This window comes from Pogona vitticeps, chromosome 2, assembly GCF_051106095.1.
Source record: "Pogona vitticeps strain Pit_001003342236 chromosome 2, PviZW2.1, whole genome shotgun sequence".
NCBI lineage: Eukaryota > Metazoa > Chordata > Lepidosauria > Squamata > Agamidae > Pogona > Pogona vitticeps.
The window spans coordinates 206,348,146-206,369,653 of record NC_135784.1 but is presented as its reverse complement, the minus strand read 5'-3'; the positions used below and the strand labels follow the sequence as shown (position 1 = coordinate 206,369,653).

General features: G+C 41.8%; 1 protein-coding gene and 1 long non-coding RNA gene across 13 annotated transcripts in view; one reads left to right on the top strand and one right to left on the bottom strand.

The window, feature by feature from the left end:
- Window positions 1-21,508, bottom strand: part of ZNF462 (zinc finger protein 462) — a 158,149-nt gene that overhangs the window by 4,545 nt on the left and 132,096 nt on the right. For all 12 annotated transcript variants that reach the window (XM_072991988.2, XM_020805038.3, XM_072991992.2 and 9 more), the window contains 3 exons: window positions 6,540-6,763; window positions 5,254-5,386; window positions 275-389 (listed from right to left, as the gene is read on the bottom strand). In XM_072991988.2, coding sequence (XP_072848089.2) covers window positions 275-389; window positions 5,254-5,386; window positions 6,540-6,763 — 472 coding nt within the window. The remainder of the gene's footprint in view (window positions 1-274; window positions 390-5,253; window positions 5,387-6,539; window positions 6,764-21,508) is intronic.
- Window positions 10,456-19,773, top strand: LOC144586519 (uncharacterized). Its single transcript, XR_013541386.1, has 3 exons — window positions 10,456-10,618; window positions 17,281-17,577; window positions 19,302-19,773. It is a non-coding gene; the product is annotated as an uncharacterized LOC144586519 (long non-coding RNA).

Below are 21,508 nucleotides of genomic sequence, written 5' to 3'. Positions count from 1 at the left end.
TAAAGTCTCTTTCCTTGCTTCTTTCTGCTCTTACTTTCATTCATATCTGACTCCCTTTCTAATGTTGTGATTCAGTAGCTACCTCAAAATCTCTTTAAACCACACAAGGCTGTAGAGTTTATGAAACCACAATGAAATCTGAATTTTCATACTAGGCACCAACAATACCTTCGTTGGAAAGGACTCTTCTACTGTGTGCTTTATAATATATACTATGAGAGACAATACTTATTTCTTTTGATTGTTCATAGCTACAGGTCTTAAACTAACTTACATGCCATGCCTCAGTACATGCCGTTCCCACTCAGAGCCTTCTGCAAATGTCCGACCACAAAATTCACATGGGAAACGTTTTTCTGGTGGTCCGTCCTCTGAGAACCTCATGGACTCTAGAGAAAAACAAAGCATAGGGTAGACCTGAGTAAGAGTCCTTCTGTTTTTCTTAAGAAAGCAGGAAATGACATTTCTTGGGAAGTCTAACCAAAGGTAAACCAGTGGGAATGTGGTACAATAGTCAAAATGAAACTTGAGCACGGATGAGGAGCAGATAGGTCTATCCTACAGAAGTCGGGCGAACTTCTCCCTGCAGGCCTATCTTCTTTAGGAAGGGAGGGATCACACTTGAGACCTCAAGGAATGTTCTTCAAGGCTCAGTTGTCTTCTTTTCACCATTGCTTTTCATGAGAGAAGTGGAGGTGGTGGGAGCTGGCTTTGGACTTAGTGCCTCGGAGTTTGCTTCACTCCTTCACCTTTTGCAATCAGGGAAATTGAGGGCGGAACAGAACTGGTCGCATGTTCAGCTGGCACCCGGAGGAGCTGCTCCTTCCCTCTCTCCATGCAGAACCTTGTGCACAGAACCTGCTGTTCAGCAACCCTATCATCATCATCCAGCTCCACAGAAGGAATCCCAAGAAGCAATTCCAGCCCCCTCACGGGCATCCCAATTCCCAAACTTAATCCAAAACACTTAATTAAAATATATGTAAATTTGGATACAGCCAGGAAGATGGATACTCAGCAGATTCCACTGACATAAATATGTAGCCAATTTTTGCCTGATGGAATTGGAGAAACATGAACATTGCACTAGAATATTTCATTTCACAAATGCATCCTTTGAGATTTAAGAGGCCTGTCTTTCACTGAGAATGCAATTGATTAGTCACTATCTCATAGTTTCTACTGTATCCGTGCCTTCATTTTAAATTACAGTTTTTCTTAATTACTCTTGAAAACAATTCTAGATGGAAGGGCTCTGTTTCAAAGCTCTATACTAAATGTCGTTAACGATTACTGGCTTGCTTCCAAGGAAACCTGGGACATCTAGTTCTGTCGGCACACGGCAGATGTTTAGGGCAGAATTCTCAACATTTGGAGATTATCTTTCAACATTACAATACTCCTGCTTTTTTCAGATCTATCTTGTACAAAATAGATGCCCTTAATCTCTACTACACTGCCATCTTTGATACAGATGCAAATTATCTATTTCATCTGAAATAAAAACGGAAATGAGCAGGAACCATAAAGAAGCTGGGGTACCAGTTTCTTCACTTGGCTGTATTTGCACAGAACAATACGCCAGAACTGCTGGTTTATTATCCTGCCCTCGACAGTTCAATAGTTCTTCCATCATATTGGTAAGTAAAACAAACACAAATTGGAAGTTTTGAGTTGATGTCCAAACTTGGGCTCCTTGTTTGTCACTCCCACACAAGCCAGAGTTGTAAGCCAAGAATAAATTAGGTTGTTGTTGGCATATGAATCTTGGCTTGTTTGGGAGCAACAAACCAGGACTTAGTTTGTTGTATCTTTAGCAAAACTTTTCTGTTTCTGATTTATTTTACCCACTTAGTGCAAAAGGAGCAGTGAACAAGCTGTGTGTACTACCACACTGCAGATAAATTTTTTATGTTAGAATACTCATGTCATTTTAATGGTGGAAGCAATTTACAGAAAATAGAATTTTTCAAGGATTCTTTGAGGTCAAATTAATTATAACTGTAGTGTTAGAGCTGGCTGTAGGGGGGGGCAACAAAGGGTTTTTCCCCTTAGGTTTCTTTTTATGAGCAAGCATGTTTTTTCCCACTGTGATGTAAACAGGTAATACAAAAGAAAGGGGTAGCTGCTGGCACAGCAGCTTAGAATGCTGAGCTTTACAGCATAATCCAGATACATTCAAATGAATGGGAACTGTGCCACCAGCTTTAAACAGGCATGGATTGCTGCCATAGTTTTTCTGATATATGAATTCCACCTTATAGACAAGGCATTCCTTGTGGAGGGTAAAAGCCAATGAAGTATTGCCATTAATCTGGCCATGCCTCACCCATCAAAACTGTAGGCAAGATCCAGCCAAAGTTTAAACACTTCTTCGACCCCATGAGTTTCAGTGGGAAGAAAGCTAATTGCCTGCCTGAATCAACAGAACTCGGACGTGTTTAAGCTCCGGCTGCATTATGCCCTGTCAGGTTATAACTGAGCACTCTCAACACCTTGAAGTCACTGTAGACATGCTAAAGGCTGGAATGTAGGCCCTGCATGAACAAGAGAGCTGGCCACAAACAAAAGATGAAATGTTTTCTCGCAAAATTAAGATGATCGCCACAAAGGCCATTAAAAATAATTGCTTAGACTTATCTCGCTTGATTCTTTTCACTGAAAATGAGACGGTGCCATCTGCTCCAAGCATTAATTCTTTAGTGGGGATTATCTTGAGCAAGGAAACAACAGAATGCCAATGTCTTTGCCTTCCCAGAGTCCTCTTAAAGTACATAATGAAAGGAATGGGGTTTTTGCTTCATTTACTGCTGATCTCTGCTTGTCTCATTTCCATGTTTTATTATAATGTACACAGCTGATGAGCCAACTTAAGCCACTGACATTCTTTCTTTCTCTCTTATGCATGTGTGTGTGTGTGTGTGTGTGTGTGTGTGTGTGTTTGTGTGTGTGTGTGTGTGTGTGTGTCTGAGTGCACACACATGCATGCCAGTTCCTCTGCTGGGAAGATATATGGTCATTTTCTTCCCCATACTTTTTTCCTTTCATTTAGAATGAAAACCATCTACTGAAGAGAGCATAGACTGTATTCTTGAAGGCTTTCACAGCCGGGATCCAATGGTTGTTGTCGGTTTTCTGGGCTGTTTGGCTGTGTTCTTAAGGTTTTTCTTCTGAATGTTTTGCCAGTCTCTGTGGCTGGCATCTTCAGAGGACAGGAGTCAGAACTCTGTCTGTGCTCTGGTGCAGTTTTGTGGGATAGTTGAGTATTTATAGCTGTGGGATCAGCTTTTGTCCTTTTCAGGAGATTGGGTGATTATGGTGATCAGCGTGTTTTTTGTTGTGGGTGTTTTGTTGTGATAAGCTCAGTTTCTCTGCACTGAACTCAACCATCTGAATTGGGCCCTACAGGCAAATGGCTATTCCAAGAATGAAATCACAAGAGCCATCAAACCAAGAAAACAACAAACTGAAGAAGTAAAACAGCCACCCACAAATAAAGTATTTCTGCCATACATCAAAGGGGTCATAGACCTCATGGGAAACTTGAAAAAACACAACCTACAAACAGTATTAAGATCCACCACAAAAATACAACAAATTTTACGGTCAGCAATGGAAAAAAGGGACCCCCCCACCATTGCAGGAGTATACCGGATACCTTGAAGTTCTGGCCAGATGTATATTGGAACCACAAAACGAAGCATCCACATCAGAATCAAACAACATGAGAGGCACTGCAGACTAAAAGAACCAGAAAAATCGGCAGTAGCTGAACATGCCTTAAAACAAGCTGGAGTTTCAAAAAGCAGAAGTACTGGACAACACCAGGAATCATTATGTTAGACTGCACAGGAAGCCACTGAAATCCACAAACACCAGCAGAGCTTCAACAAAAAAGAAGAAAGTCTAAAACTCAATAAAGTCTGGCTCCCAGCACTGAAAAACACAGCCTGCAAAAGGTCAGTGAACTCTATCCAGCGACAAGGACCAGTGATCACTGCACTTAAAAGACCAGCGAACGACACCCATCAATCACAGTGACAGATCATCTCTCCCCCTTATCACAATAATACACCCACAACAAAAAACACGCTGATCACCATAATCACCCAATCTCCTGAAAAGGACAAAAGGTGATCCTACAGCTATAAATACTCAACTATCCCACAAACTGCACCAGAGCACAGAGTTTTGACTCCTGTCCTCTGAAGATGCTAGCCACAGAAACTGGTGAAACTTTAGGAAGAAAAACCTTAAGAACACAGCCAAACAGCCTGGAAAACCTACAACAACCAGAACATACATACCTGCAGAGAGAATTTTGGCCCATTGGTGTTAAGAAGTCTATTTTGCAAAATGCTGATCCTTACTTAGGTATTTCACAGCTTGGTCTACATGCTGAACAAATGTGCCCCATCATGGGAGAAAAAGAGGGAAAAAGACTAGCTGCAGCTTTACTAAAAAAAACCCTCAAACTCTGCTACTGAATGCCAAGCAGAAAATTTACTTCAATAAGCATGCTTTATGTTATTTGCATAATTTCTTCATTGTTCCCCTGCCCCCGGTTTTATTTGACACTAGGGGGTGTGGTTACTGGAAAGTGAAGGGAATAGCTGAGTCATGGTTGATAACAGAAAAGATCTGTTGATGGCAGTTATTATTACAGTTATTATGTTTGGTGCTCAGAGATAGTATAACTCCAAATACTACATGGTGGGGACAAACTGAAAGATACTTTCCAAACCAAAGTTGCCTGCAAAATAGAGGACAAATGGAAAACAGAGTCCATGTAGAAAAGAACAATACATTAATACTGTATATACTCGAGTATAAGTCAACCCGAATATAAGCAGAGGCACCCAATTTTACCACAAAAAAACAGAAAACTTATTGACTTGAGTATAAACCAAGGGTGGAAATGCAGCAGCTACTGGTAAATTTAATTTTAAAAGAAAACAGCATCTGCTTTTATTCCTTACTTCTACCCCACAGTTATTTCAAGCTTCCTTTAAGTCAAAGGATAATCTAATTAGCAAATCAGAACTCGAAAAACCACTGGCCCATAGTTGTGTGGTTGCTATTTAATGCTAGCATTATGATGTAAAAGTAAATCTATATATGTGCAGTGTTCAATATTACAATTAGCCACAATTAGCCATTATTTTCACATCTTTATATTTTCATGTTCCTTGAAAACTTGAATTAGGCTAAGTAATTATGAAACCAGGCTGCTAGTTTTGGACAAACACTGACCTCTTTCTTCCGCTTTGGGGCTCATCTCCTCTTCCTTTTCTTCCTCATCACTGCTGTAATTCTCTTCTTTTTCCTTCATTTGTTCCAACTGATCTAAGTTAACCCGTCCAACCAGCTCAAAATTGCGACTGACCTTTAGGGAAGAAAACAACACAGGGGAACCTTATTGTTTTGGACCACTTTGTCCAGTGGTCCAAAAGCACTTGGTACATGCTTTAACTTTTAACATTTAGCCCTAATCTTTATTCAGCAGAGACTGTCAAATTTTGCCAAAGCAAATATATTCACACAGACAAAGCAAATGGTTCTGGAAATATTAAGTGATATGTAAATAATTATTTTGAAATAGCAATGTTTGCTTTTGCACCTAGAGGGAAGGGAAATATTGGAATAGTGGTACCCAAAATAGTGAAGGAGAAGAAGGAGAAGCAGATCACCATAGCCTCTATTCTGCACAGACCTTGGAAAAGTTGTCTTTTTGGACTACAAATCCCCAAATCAGCAAAAATGAGAATATTTTCACATTCTTATTCTGTTGGGCAGGAGAGCATTGGGACATAACTGCAACAGTCCAGATTCTAATTTTCCAGTGTTCTAAGGATAGATTGTGTGATCATTTCTAATTCTTTATGCACTAAAGATTGATTAGGTTTTATGAGCAGGAACAACAGGCTTAACCCTGGACAAATAACATGTTTCCGTTCAGTGATCTTTAAGCAAAGAAAGCCTAAAGTGGGCATGAGGGAAACAAAGCAGCCCAATAAAGACAGAACATGTTCAGAATACTTGGAGGAGACAAAAAATCCAGGGATTAAACGGAATAGGGGGTCCTAATAGAGTATAGACTGAACTATGAACAGCAGCACTCCATACTGTAATATTTTGTTTGAAGCTGCAAACAATCATGACTAATAGTCACAATTATATTTACTTTCAATGCATTTGTGTAATTATTCATAAGGCACTAGAACAAGTTGCTCCCCCTCACTTAGCAATCTCAATTTCAGAGAGGGACAAATAGATTCTTAACTGGTTACATGAGAAATGTTGGTGATTAACTGAGGAGTAGAAACGAACCTCCAAAGCTGCCCATCTCTGCCCTAGAAGCCAGAAGGGTATCTTATGTCAGTGAATTCTGAAAATGAAATATACCTTCAAGAAATGGGTCTTTAAAATATGATGGATAATGTGGCATTGCATGGGGGACAATAAGCATCTGTCTGTAGCTGTGTGACACCTAATGGTGTCATGTAGGCAGCACTGGACACAACGCAGCAGGAACTCACCTTATGCTCATCTCGGAGGTGAGCGTCCAGCTCATCCGTGTGCTTGGTCTCATAGTAGCAGAGTTGGCATTTGTACGGTCTAAGCTCATTGTGCTTCTCTATGTGCTGCTGTAGGCTCTCGTCACTGGAACAGGTGAAAGTACACTTGTCACAGCGGAAAACGACTCCCTGCAGATATTTGGACAGCTTGGAACGACACACTTCTATGGGAACCACTCGCTCTTCTATTGAGAAGAAAAGAGACAGTGGGGGAAGTTCTGTCAATGAGGACGTTACTACCAGTACATTTTTCCAGAGCTCTCCCAGTGCTCCCATGCAGCCAGGTATTCGAAATTTACTTAAAACTCATCCATTTGTTTACATAGGGCTTTTAACATGAACACTACTTTGTAGCAATTTCTTCCTCCCATTCTCACAGTAGCCACCTTCAGCAAAAAGTAGTTCTCATTTTGCAAATGGATGAAGTTGCTTCATATTTTTTGCCCACTCGGTCAGGAGACGGAGAGCAGACAAAGTGTAAAATACCACTGGAACCCTCTCCTCTGTCATTTGAACCCTAATCCTCCCTCCCAGAGCCAGCCCAAACAGGTAATAGGCGTTGGCGTGTTTCAAAAGAATGGCCTGGCCTTGCAGTTGGCAGGTTTCTGTTTGCATTTCAACCCTACCCCTACTCCCTGTACAAGTGTGCGTGTTTATGTAGGCAAAAGCTTATGTCACAAACATTTATTTTGTAGTCTTTAAGAGGCTCTGCCGTCCTTAACGTGCCCTCTAATTTTTTTCCTCTCTCTCTCTCTCTCTCTCTCATGACTTCACCCCTGCATGTGTGTCCCTGTGACTCCGCCCCCCCTGCAGGGTTCCGTTGTGACCAGAACCAAAGAGGTTGAATGCAATCGTTGTGTGGAGGAGGAAGAAAACTGGGTGGAGGGAGGCGGAGTTGCATATGCACATTTTAGAGGTAGCCTCGGCATTCCTCTAGTATAGGCAGTAAAGATAAGCATAATTTGGTACAGTTAATAACTAAGATTAAGTTAACAGAGTCAGCAATAAGAGTTTATTTAGGATTCATCAGACATCTCTGCATATTTCTACTCATGCAACAGTATTTCTGCTTCCTTCTCTCCCCCGAACTTCCTGTGTACCCCCAAATCTCTTGCAGACCAGATATGGGGAATATCTGTGGGACTGCAGATACTTCCAAGAGCTTGAAAGCAATGCTAACAACTTGAGAGTACAGTGGTGCCTCGCATAGCGATGATAATCTGTGCAGCAAAAAGCGCTGCAAAGCGATTTCATCGCTATGCAATTTTTAAAAGTTCATAGGAATGCATTGAAACCCTTTCAATGCGTTCCTATGGGCTTAAAACTCACCTTAAAGCAAAAATCCTCCATACAGTGGCCATTTTTGCTGCCCGGTAAGCGAGGAATCCGTTCCTAAACACAGCGGGCAGCCATTTTTTTACCCGGTGGCCATTTTGGAACCGCCAATCAGCTGTTGGGAAATCATCGCTATGCGATAATCGGTAAGCGAAACAGGTTACCGATCATCGCAAAGCAATTTTTCCCATTCAAAACATCGCAATGCGATCACAAAAGCGATTGCAAAATCTTCGTCGCTATGCGATTTCGTCGTTAAACGCGGCGCCCGGTAAGCGAGGCACCACTGTAATGATATGATTCTTTAATGGAGGCAGTTAGGGCTGCAATATTGTGAAATGTTTTGATGATAATGACTTATATTTAATATTAGAATTTTTGCACAACAAGTAACATTTACTTGTTACTTTAGAAGTATTATTAGGGTGATTTTGAGGGTTTGAGGCCTTTTTTTAAAAAAAAAATAAGTATATTGAAAGAAACTCATTAACAGTGAGTTAAGAATTTGTTACTCCCACTAATGAGTTGCTCTTTTTAAAAAATCTAATGAGGAATACATTACTTTTCTGATCAATAAATCCAAGATTTGGTTTTCCCAGCACTACCTGTTGTTGTATGTAACCCATTGCTGTCTGATTTTATATAACTGTTGGCTTCACCAGTTTGATTGTTTTCACACATATAATGGGATGGAAATAATATAGTTTTAGAATGTAACTGCATTATTTTAAATTTCAGAAATGTATGTGTAGTTCTAATTAGTACATCTCCTAAGCCTGCTATCCCATACTATGAAATGTTTTGGAAACAGGTATATCAGAAACTAAATTTAACCTTACTTAGTATGGGTTTATTTCATATGCCAGAGGAAATGAACTGCAGTTATCAAAGCTCACATTGAAATATGTGTGAGTCTTTAAAGTACCAAAATACCTTGTTTTGGTTTTGTTCTTTTCTTATATGTGCTGGAACACACTAACATAATTAAATATTTGAGAACTATAACACTGCATAGTCATTGCAGACTACAGAAGCAAACCTGTAAGCAATGTTCTGACATTAGCTGCCGGTGGTGATGTGATATTTTCTGATGAGGCCAGCAGTGGCGTTGACTATAAAAGTACAAAGTAATAGTATGGAGGTATATTCAATAGGCTAGTAGTCATGACAGAAAGAAACCACCAAGAATGTTTCTCTGCATGCTCTTGCTGTCTGAATCTGACATGAAAATAAGTTATTTAGTGTCCTTGGCTGATCTTAGATTATAAGTGTCTCCTGCTGATGTTACCATGTCCTCTGTTGATCTTAAGAGTATAATGATGTCCAGATAGTGTGGGACTGTCCAAGGCTAAGTAGTGAACACAGGGCCATGTCTATATCACAAATTTAAACCAACAGATCTTAAAATCAAATCTTAGAACTACAATGTCTCACAACTCAGGGAACAGCAGTCCCAGGAAGCCAACATGCAATTTCTAGCAATGAATTTTTGACACCTTCTGAAGACTACGATGTCCAAGGGACCTTCAGAGGGAAATTTTTATTTGTCCCTATGTCCATAAGGCCAAAGATCCTCTTTCTTTTTATTTTGTTTGTCACCTATTTTATCTTTAACTGGAAGTTGCACTGTGAGAGTTTCCCCTAAAGTAGAACCATATACATATATAAGGACAGACATTCAACCTAGGGCTGCACTCCAAGATCTCTATTGGACAGAAATAGGCTAAAAAAACTTTTAACAAACAATCAAAATTATCTACTTTAATTGGAATTATCTATTTTAGTTTCAACTTGAGTGTTTCAATTCTGAAGCACATGTTCATTTCATCTTGTTTATCTATTAGCTTTTTTGGGGGGGGGGGGGAGGGGGAACCACCCAGAAATAGATTCACAGTAGTAATCTTGATTAGAAGAAATATCTACAAAAACATGTAAAGGGGATTTCATACAATGAACAGGTATATGCATTTTTTTCTCAGAGAACTGGACCATAAAATTTGAGGAACTGTGAAAACTGATAATTATGCTATGCTTGATGTACTGTACTACTTTCGTAAATAAATTAGGTCAGTTCCCATTAAAACGTGAACCAAATATATGCCAGCCCTTTATCTTCTCTCATAACTAACTGTACAAAATAAAAAAAATATTGTGAACCAGTTTCACAATCAGTTTGTATGAGATTTTTCACTCATAATAACCCATATTTAAAACAAATGTGCATAACTGGGTGACTTTTTTTTTCCAAGAATATATATAGGAAGTCATAAAAATATGCTTATTCCTCTTCTGTTAAGCAGTGTAAAACAGTAATTTTGCTTAGTTAAAAACATGAATGGCCTCAGGCATTTTATTCTTAGCAAATGCATTTGGCCCTGAAAGAATGTCAGGGCATTTATTCAGAGTCAAGGCGGGAATGACTTATCAAAAGATAACACCAGCTAATTGCATTATCTGGACTCAATGAAAAGCCGACAAGCTTTGGCAAAGGCGTGGATTTGTATTTGTGCAGCTCTGAGGAGAGGCGTACCCAAAAGGGTTCAAGAGGTTACCCTGGTAGGAAACTCAAGCTCACTTTACAAGCCAGAAGCTCTTCCTTGCCACCAGGGTGTCAGTGCAACAACCACTTCGGGGCCTTTAAAAATCCCTCCTTGAAGCCTTATGAAAGCACAACGGAGTTCCAGCTCCCACTGTGCCCATATAAGGTAAGATAAAACTTTACTTATAGTGGTGTTCGCATTGCTTGACCTGAATTAAGCGCACACAGTGCTCTCAGGCAGATTGATAACATCCTGCAGCCTACAGCAGCTTAATGAGAAACACATTCCTCTTTTTAAAAAGAGCTCTACTCCCTTCCCTAGCAACTCAATACTCTTGACTGTAAATTGCATCAGCCGCATATTAAGTTCTATCACTATACCTTAATTGCAGTTTAATGAAAACACCCATCTAACCCCGCTACTGTCTATTTGATGCAGAGTTTCTAATATCTCCCATTGCAGGCCAACCCATCCTAAGCATAATTTACATCGGTAACATGATAAGCCAGGATGTCAGCTTCCACAAAAAGCAAATTGGTAATGGGCTATCTGAAAGGTTTCTGAATGGAAGACAGAAATGGCATATGCAGTTTCAAAATGTTCCTTTTGGATACCACAGCTCTTAAAAGACCTTGGTTGTCACAGCCAGGCCAGGTTGGTTTAAGAATTCTAGGAATTAAGAATCCCACAAAGTAATGTTCCCAAACGCTGATCTACAGCAAAGATGAAAAAGTAACCTAATCACGGTGCCTTATCCCTAGAAAATCCTGGGATCTTGAATTTGTGCCTGGGTGAAGGAGGCAAACTATTAAGTATATATTTTTGGGCCTACAAACTATTAAATATATTTTTACCAAATTAGAATTTCCAATACTTTTTCTGAGAATCTAATTTTATTTATTTATTTATTAGATTTCTACCCCACCCCCCTAGACAGCGTCTACTCGAGATAAATATTTTTTTAAAAAAAATTGTACTTGTTTTTAATATCTGGGATATTAACTGGTAATACGAGGGGGTGTTGATAAGTACTGAGCCGTTCCCAGAAAAAAATTGAGCTAGGAAACTGTAACTGCCATGCTATTCTACATATTCCCCCAGGAAGTCAATGCACTTGCGACATCTGTCCTGCCGCTTCTTAAGTCCCTGCAAATAAAATTCTTCCGACTGCTGGTGTAAACACTCATTTGCAGCATTAGTTGCCTCCAGAACACTCCCAAATCGTTGTCCCTTTAGATGTTTTTTGAATTTGGGGAACAGATAATAGTCAGAAGGAGCCAGGTCGGAAGAATAGGGTGGATGGGGCATCACTTGAAAGCCTAAGGAAGTCAGTTTTGTCATTGTTTCACCTGCAGTATGTGATGAGGCATTGTCATGCAACAGGATGACACCTTTGGAGAGCTTTCCTCAACGTTTTTCCTTGATATTTTGCCTCCACTTTGTCAATAAAGCACAGCAATATTTTACATTGATGGTTGAACCCTGTTGGAGGTAGTCCACCAGCAGAACTCCCTTCTTATGCCAAAAAACTGTTGCCATTTGCTTCTGCACCAACCTTTGCACTCTGTCACATTCCCAGGGGTTTCAACAGCAGAGTCCAATAAACCAGTCCAATGTCAGAGAATGCAGACCCGATATCAAAATGCCAAAGCCAAATCACAAACCGTAATCCAAAGTCACGATCCAAAGCCAAATCACACAACGTAGTCCAGGGTCAGAGTCCAAAGCCAAGGGTCCAGAGAACAAGGTTCAAGGTAGTCAGGAGTGTGGGTGTGAGCCAGAGATTTGACTTGTTACTTCCATGAGCTTCCCAGCTGTCTGGGAGCTGCTTATATAGTAAAACAGTCATTGAACTGCTGGAAGCCTTTCATTCTGTCAATACTCAGGGCTAGCTGATCTGATGTTTCTGTGGGCAGCTGTTTTCTGTCAGCCGCTGTCTTATAGGCATACTTAGCTTGCTTTTGGAGTTCCTGCAAGCATTGCTTGGCCCAGGGATCTTGAGCTTGGCTGGCCCAAATTTCTTCAGCCAGGGACAAATGAGTTGTAGTGGCTATGAACACTGAAGGGATAGGACAGGTGTAGTCAGAGACTTTTCACAGGTTGGAACAGCGTATTTTGGTTTGTGGGAGAAGGCATCGGCTTTCCGATTCTGAGTATGCGGGATGTAAGTGATGCGGAAGTCAAATTGTTAGAAGAAGAGACACCACTGGATCTGCCATTGATTAAGGCGTCAGGCTGTCTCCAAGTGTTCCAGATTCCGGTGGTCCATCAAAACCTGGACAGGGTGGCTGGGCCCTTCAAGGTAATGCCTCCAGACCTCAAAGTGGTTTTGATGGTCAAGAGTTCCTGCTCCCAGATGGTGTAGTTGCGTTCTGAGGGTGTGAACTGCCGGGAGTAAAAAGCGCAGGGCTGCAGAGACTGTCAGGGGTCCTCCCGCTGGGACAGCACTGCAGCCAGAGGGACACTGGAGGCATCCGTCTCCACAGTAAACAGTAGTTGGGCGTCCCGATAGCGCAGAATTGGCTTGGTGGTAAAGTGGGTTTTTAGTGTGTTGAAAGCATGGTCTGCCTCCGGAGTCCAAAGGAACGGCTCTTTGGGCTGGAGGAAGCGGGTCAGCGGCGTGGTTATGTCCACGTAGGCTGGTATGAACTGGCAGTAATAGTTCGCAAAGCTGAAAAACCGCTGCACATCCTTACGGTTCCAGAGCTTCTGCCAGGTCAGAACCGACTCTATTTTCATTGGGTTTATTTGGATCCCTTGGGGAAATACAATGTGACCTAGGAACTCAACTTCCTGCAAGTTGAAGTCACACTTCTCCAGCTTGGTATAGAGTCGGTGGTCTCGTAATCATTGTAAGACCTGACAAATGTGTTCCATTTGCTGAGCGGGGTCTTAGGAGTAAATCAAAATGTCATCCAGACAGATGATCACAAAGAAATCAAGCAGGTCCTGAAAGATGATGTTCATGAATCGCTGAAACACAGCTGGAGTGTTGGTTAGACCAAAAGGCATGACCAGGTATTCATGCTGGCCATAACAAGTTCTGAAAGCCGTCTTCCACTCATCACCAGCACGGATTCACAATAAATTATGGGCGCCCCGGAGATCCAACTTGGTATAAATACGTGCCCCCTTCAGGTGATCCAGGAGTTTGGCAATCAACGGCAGGGGGTAACGGTCTTGAATGGTTATTTTATTCAAAGCCCGGTAATCATTGCAGGGGCAGAGCTCTTCGCCCTTCTTCTTAACAAAGATAACGGGTGCAGACAGGGGTGACATGGACGGCCTGATGAATCCTCATTTCAGGTTTTTATCAAGAAAGGCCCCCAAGGCCACGAGTTCTGGTTCAGACATAGGGTACATCTGCACTACAGGAAGGGCTGCCCCAGGCACCACATTTATAGCACAATCATAGGGTTGATGTGGGGGTAGTTGGTCAGCCCCCTTCTCCTCAAAGACATCAGCAAAGTCTTTGTATTCCAAGGGTATCATGGGACTATCTGTTGACCCTGCTGCAGCCAAGGACCCAGAGGCGGACACGGGTCCCTGAAATGCAACTCTGCTTGTGCCCAGTCCATTAGGGGGTTATGTGTTCAGAGCCAGGAAAGTCCCAGAATAAGTGGGAAACAGGGCATGCATGCAACGTTGAATTGTAGTTGCTCCTGATGGTGTTGGACCTGGAGAAATACCGGTTGGGTTTCCTGGGTCACTGGGCCAGAGTGGAGGAGATGCCCGTCTATGGACTCAACTAGGGTCGGGGTCTCTTTATCTTGTACGGGGATCCGGTGCTGTTTCACAAAGGCCATGTCAATGAAACAGCGGTCGGCTCCAGAATCGACCATGGTGTAAACAAACAGCCAACGTCCGTCCAGCAGGCAAAGTTTCACTGGTATGAGAAATGGACCTGGGATGTTAACATAGGGTTCAGGGGACCCAGCTAAGTGGCCCACATCTGGGAGTCCACTCCAGACATGGGGCAAATCTTTTACTGATGATGGTAGTGTGGAGCCGGGGTTACGCCGCTTAACCAAGCAGCCAGAAGCAAAGTGTCCTGCTCCCCCCAGGGCAGGCAGAGATTCTGGGAGCAGCGTCACGTTTTTTCCTCGGGGTGAGGTGTGGCTGAGCAGCCCCTAACTGCATGGGCTCAGAATCCTCTTGTCTAGTGTTGGTGGGCATCGGGGGTGGCTGCAAGGGATGGAAACCTCCCTGTGCTAGGCATCAGCTCTCCAGTCGGCCATCAATGCGAAGGCATAGAGTGATTAGCACTTGCAGCGTATTGGGTCAATCTACATGAGCCAGCTCATCTAGGATCCCATCAGCCAACCCCTCCATATATTGGTCCATGAGAGCTGCCTCATTCCAGAGCAAGTCTTGAGCTAAGAGTCTGAACTCAGTGGAATACTGGGAAACTGAACCCTTAACCTGTTTCAAAGCCCAAATCTTCCTATTGGCAGTAGCAGCTTGCAAGGGATTAGCAAAAGCTGCTGAGATATGGTTCAAAAAGTCCTGGTAATTTGTTAACAGGGGTGAAGGAGCAAGGAGTAGAGGAGTAGCCCATTTAGCTTCCTGTCCCCTGAGAAGGCTGACTATGAAGCATACCTTGGTTTTGTCCGTGGTAAAGTCTCTGGCACACAGCTCAATATACAGTTTACACTGTGCCAGGAATGCTGGAAACTCCTCCACCTTTCCTCCAAACTTTTCTGGAGGAAGCACAGGGCACTTGACCTGGGAAGCAGTGTTGGCTTGGGATTGCAGTTGTTGCTGCTGAAGCTGTACCACCGCTTGGGTAAGAAACTGCACTTGAGTAAGCACAGCATTTAGCGGACTCGAACCTTCTCTTGCTTCTCCCTCCATCTTGTGCGGGGAGTGTGGTGGTGGAAGCAATCTGTCACATTCAACAGCAAAGTCCAATAAACCAGTCCAATGTCAGAAGTTCAGAGAATGCAGACCCGATATCAAAATGCCAAAGCCAAATCACAAACCGTAATCCAAAGTCACGATCCAAAGCCAAATCACACAACGTAGTCTAGGGTCAGAGTCCAAAGCCAAGGGTCCAGAGAACAAGGTTCAAGGTAGACAGGAGCGTGAATGCAAGCCAGAGATTTGACTTGTTGCTTCCACGAGTTTCCCAGGTGTCTGGGAGCTGCTTATATAATAAAACAGTAATTGAACTGCTGGAAGCCTTTCATTCTGTCAATACTCAGGGCTAGCTGATCTGATGTTTCTGAGCACAGCATTCAGGCGATCATCTGACCTTTGCGTCAAAAATCTTTGCCAAAGTCTAGCCTTACCCTGGCTACTGGGGGAGGAGAATCTGGTGATGATTCATCTGTCTGTGCTTCTAATCGCTCAGCATTCTCATCAGCTGTAGGCAACCCCTCAGGTTCCGGATCTTCGGCTGAACTAATGACACACTTGGAACTTCTTTGGCCTGGGAAAACCACTGCGCCTCCATTCCTTAGACTGTTCCTTTGTCTCAGGATCGTAACAGTAGATCCATGTCTCATCACCAGTTACCAGTTTGCCCAGGAAATCTGACTCATTTCTTGCAAAATGTTCCAAAACAGCCACCAATGACTCCACACGTTTCCTCTTTTGTTTGGTTGTCAAAAGTTTGGGGATCCACTTTGCTGCCAGCTTTCTCATTTCCAGGTCGTTGTGGCACCAACTCTCTCACGTGATATTCTCAGATATATAGCAATACTTTTGGCTGATATCTGACAGTCCTCCACGATCATGTCGTGGATGGCTTTCACATCTGCAGGGACAGAGACAGAAACAGGCCTTCCACTGGGTTTCTCACTTTCAACACCGAAATGGCCAGTTTTAAAATTGACAACCCAACGTTTGTTGCATATGAAGGGCCACTGTCACCCATAGTTTGTGACATTTCATCAGGGATCTGCTTTGCACCTTTCCCTTAGGAGAAACAGGAACTTGATTATGGTCCTTTGGTCTTCCACATTGAACTTTTCTCAAGGTGCTGCCATGTTCACTTTGGACCTGAACATGAAAGATAAGTTAAAATCATAGATAGTTGATTTTTTTTTTTGCACCATTGAATACAGACAAATTGGCCAATACACCCTACAATTTATAGCTTCCTAGTTCAATTTTTTCTGGGAAAGGCTCAATACTTATCAGCACCCCCTCATATCCCAGAAAAATGATGGAACAGATGTGAAACAAACTTTGAGCACATATTATTTTTGCTAGTTTATTAATCATTTTGCCTGGTGCAGTAAAACTGACAATGACTCTTGTGGTACCTGAAAGACTAAGAAGTTTTGCTTGGTGTAGCCAACTTCTTTTGATGAACCAGACAATAAGGGCTACATTCCATGAAAGCAAACAAAACTTTTTAGTCTTTAAAGTATCACAAGGGTCTCTTTGTTTTTCTTAATGTTACCAGCCAGATAATTAGATCTCACAGCAAGAAAGAGACAATACAATCATGATGAATAGGAGGAAGACTGTATGTTGTAAGAGGAAATATAATGCATGCTAATCTTAAATATTAATGCAGAAGTATCAGTCTACAAATCTGGTATAATGATCACCTTGCAATACTAATACAGCATTGCAATTTATAGCTGTTAGTATCATCTACTGTAAATACTTATTTAACAGATTAGAAATTCAGCTATGACCCATGTTATTCCTTTTTAGTGATGTTTACAGTCGGATCCAGGACATCTTAACTATTCCTACAAGACAAACAAAAATGCTGTTAGGGATTCATGCAAAAAGATGCCTGGATATTACTGCGGATAGTGCAGTGGGATTTCTCATGTTTCTGAAAGCAGCTTCTGATATTTCCCTATTAGGTAAATGAAGATGTAGGAATCATCCTACAATGTAGAACAAAGAACTTCGACTATGTCAAGGTGGCAATAAAACCACTGGATGCAAGTGAAGAAGCTGTCATGCCTGGTTCCACTAAGGGACTCATCCTCCAAGATGAGCCCAACAACCATTCACACCTATGGCTCAGAAGGAGCATGGGCTGGAAAAGAGGCTGCAGAGGGGCCCCTATTTACCAAGAAGAGTGGAGCACCATGACAGGTTGCCAGTGCGGAAATGAAGGAACACTGCGGCACCACTCCAGCAGATTATGCAATTGGGTAAACTGGGCACTTGCAGGAATGTGGGTCCGAGTGGCTGAAATCCTGTTTCTCAGCACAGGGGCCACACCTATTGTAGTCCCACTAAATCAATGGAACTTACCAAGGAGTTGACTCAACAAATTCCCTCTGACTGAATGGGCATACTGCAATTGGGACTTACACGATTTCAGCCAGTGGGCCCCTCTTATAAAAGCCAAATATTATAATTCTGCAAGACATTTAAAAGCTTGTTTGAAGCAGGACTAAGTAATTTTGGAGGGAAATTTTCAATAGTAGTGCTGATAGGCTTCCAACCAATTTAGATTCCTATTGGCTAGAGCAACAATTTTTGTTTAAACTTTTGGGGATAAACATCATGTTTTCTGCCACTATGGAGGTGTCTTAGAATAGCATGAAGGAAATGGAAGCCTTTCCCCCTTAGTATATGAACTTTGCCTCAGATGGAAGATTGTCTTAATAGTGCACTTTTCTCCTCCTCCTTATAGCTGAAGACATATAAGAGTCTATATTTTGAGCACATTGTCAGAAAAATCCCCATTTCAGCTTCTTAAGTGGATCGCTCCCAAGGAGAGGGGAATTCTCACTACAGAGGGCTTCACCTGGTACTTATTGTATACATTTTCATATTAATTCTAAACACTTTTTTTATGCTTTTGGATTGTTTTAAACCTTCAGTTTTAAGAGGCTTTTTTAGATGTTTGCAGTGCTGTGCTCCTTTGATGTTGAGTTTTAATTTGATTTAACTCTGTAAATTTAAATTTAAATACTTTAAATTTAAGATATTTCATATTAGTTTAGGTTTTCATGTTGTATTTTACTGTGTTCTTGCACATTATGTTTTTAATCTCCAGTATTTGACCCACATACAACATTTTAAATATTGGACAAGATGGTAGACTCTTAAATCAATGTATAAATTTTACTGTTCTGCAATTCTGGATAGCATTCCCCTAGCAACAGACAGTCCTGTGTGTGTATCTGAGACACACAAGAGACTTCTTAGTAAGAGGGTCACGAGGGAGACCTCGGTGCTGAAGAATTGGCAACAAAATTTGGCAGGCCAAAAAGTCACCATGCTGCCTCTTTTGGAGAGATTAAGAAATCTGATTAGCTAAATCCTGAAAAGTTCAGTGAGTGAAAGGCAGCAAAGATTATAAGCAAGGGTGGTGTGTGGTTTGGTGTTGTGTTTTTTTTTGGGGTTTCATCCATATTTTAGGACTTTACTCCATTCTTACTTATTTCCAATGCAAACGTTACTTCATCTGCATATTCTACACGTACCTAAACCAGTGGAGAAAATAAGCCATGAAGGAACCCCCCCCCCTTGATCCACTTGCATGCTGCAGAATATATAAAACGAAAAAATGATTATTGGCTCTTGAAGCCCCTATACTTTCTCCTGTTTCCTGAATTTTAAACAACCTCATAAAATAGATAAATCTCCAAGAATGTCCTGGGGGTCAACAAGATCTGGCAGGCTGGCATGACAGCTCCTTCAGAGGTTACATTCAACACCAGAATTCCTTGTGTGCTGAACTATTCCTCTTGCTAAACTGGCTTTGTTCCATGCACTTTGAGTCCCCTGGAGATACAGATACAATGGAGGGGCCTTTGAGCAAGCCATTGGACTTTCTTTCCAAAAAAAGTAATCAAAATGACTGTGAATGAGAAATCAAAAGCAACGCTAGCAAAACGAATTAACCAAATCATTTTTTTTCCAGTAATGGAAGGATAACTCAGCTTAAACCCTTAAAATTGGTTTATATTGTCCTATCACACCGAAGAAAGACCTGAGACACAGCAATGATGGCTACAAATTCCCCCCTACTTCCCACAGTCTCCACTGGCTTCCCAACCCGCTGCATTGCATTTCTCTGCAGAAGACGGCAAAATCTGAAAAACAAAGATTACAGATAGACTCTCCTTCTCCCTCTAAACAGTTCACCTCCCAGAGAAGGAGGGAGCAGAAAGAGGCGACATCTGCTTCAGCCCTGGGTCTGGCTTTGGTCCACAAGAAAACTTCTCTTGGCTGAGAACAGGGCATATGCAGATATATGTTCAGGATATATCTCTAGTTGATCAAAGCAGAGGGAATGTCCCTTCACTTTTTAAATTGCATCTCTAATCCTGAAGGGAGGATTAAAGTCAATTAGGCTTTACAATCCTTTATTAAAATTTTGCAAGTACAGCTTAGACTGGGTTGGTGGTGTTTCTTTCTTTCTTCCTTTGCATCAAGGTGGGAGCCTTGTATTCTATGTCAGACACCATATCAGGGTACTATGTCTGTGCCAGGAAAATGAATGTTGACTCCCTGGGAATATTGGGATCCCCTTGGGAAGTACCCTATTTCCCCCAAAATAAGACCTAACTTGAAAATAAGCCCTAGTGTGATTTTTCAGAAAGCTCGTAATATAAGGCCTACCCTCAAAATAAGCCCCAGTTCAGTGAAACCCCAGCCTCCACCATTGTGCAGTAAGCAGGAGAAGATGACAGGGCTGTATTTGAATCAATGTAGATGGTTGTACATGAAAAAAGAGACATCCACTGAAAATAAGCCCTAATGCGTTTTTCTAAAGCAAAAATTAATATAAGACCCTGCCTTATTTTTGGGGAAATAGGGTAGGAAGCTCAAAAGGGGAAAGACAAGGAGAGAGGATTATAAAGGAGGAGAAGGGGGAGAGGGAAAAGATCAAGGTTTTGGTAGCATGGGTGGAAAAAGAGTTTTTCAAAAGCCCATGCAAAAGCCTTACTCTCCACAATTCAAGATGCAGAATGAGCAGGTGTGGGGAGAGAATACAAAATAGTATTTTTAAAAACTTTTTTCTGGTAAGGCTTTATTATAGCTACTATAGTCACCTAATTTAGACTGGCAGTTTAGCATCAACTTAATTATTAAAAATTGGTTCCCTGCAACTTAAACTTGACTTAAGTATTTATTATTTATTTATTTTAAATATTTTCGTCCCACTTTTCTCCTTAAAAGGGACCCAAGGCAGCTTACATCATTAAAAAGACAATATTTAAAAACTAAAGCAGCAAGAATACAAATATTAAAAAAGACTTAAACAAGTATTATATTAAATATGGTAAATGAAATCAGTATTAAAGCACATTTAAAACAACAGAACACAATAGTCCATTAAAAAAAATGCTCTCAAACCACCACTCATTAAGGAAAAGCTTGCCTGAAGAGAAGGGCCTTTGCCTGCTTGCAGAAGGACAACAAAGATGGGGCCAGCCTAGCTTCCCGTGGGAGGGAGTTCCAGAGTCTGGGAGCAGCAACAGAGAAGGCCCTCTCCCATGTCCCCACCAAGCACACCTGTGAGGGTGGTGGGACCAAGAGAAAGGCCTCCCCTGGTGATCTTAACACCTGAGCCGGCTCATAATGGGAGTTGTGGTCTTTGACACAGCTTGGACCCAGGCCATTTTAGGGGTTTGTAGGTTAAACCCAGCATTTTGAATTGTGCCCAGTAGCAGCCAGTGGAGCTGCTGTAACAGGAAGGTTATATGTTCCCTGTAACCAGCCCGAGTTAGTGATCTGGCTGCACCATTGTAGACCCTCTGGAGTTTCCGAACACTTTCCAAAGGCAGGCCCATGTAGAGAGTGTTACAATAATCCAGACAAGATGTATCACAGTGGCCAAATCAGACCTCTAAGAAATAGGTACAGCTGGCACACTAGTTTTGACTGTGCAATTAGATTTTGGGGTTCACAGTTAACCAATAGTTAACTGCTTCCCATCTCTTCAATGAACCGTATACTCCTGTACAGCATTCAGGTAAAGTGAAAGGGCTTGTAAAGAAGTGGCATTCTACCCTATGGAGGCTGCAAAAAAGAAAAGCAAAAAATGAAGTGATTTCCTATGGGGTAGAGATGGCACATACCACTCTTGTTACCTCAGCATCGATACCCTGCTGTGTGGATGCT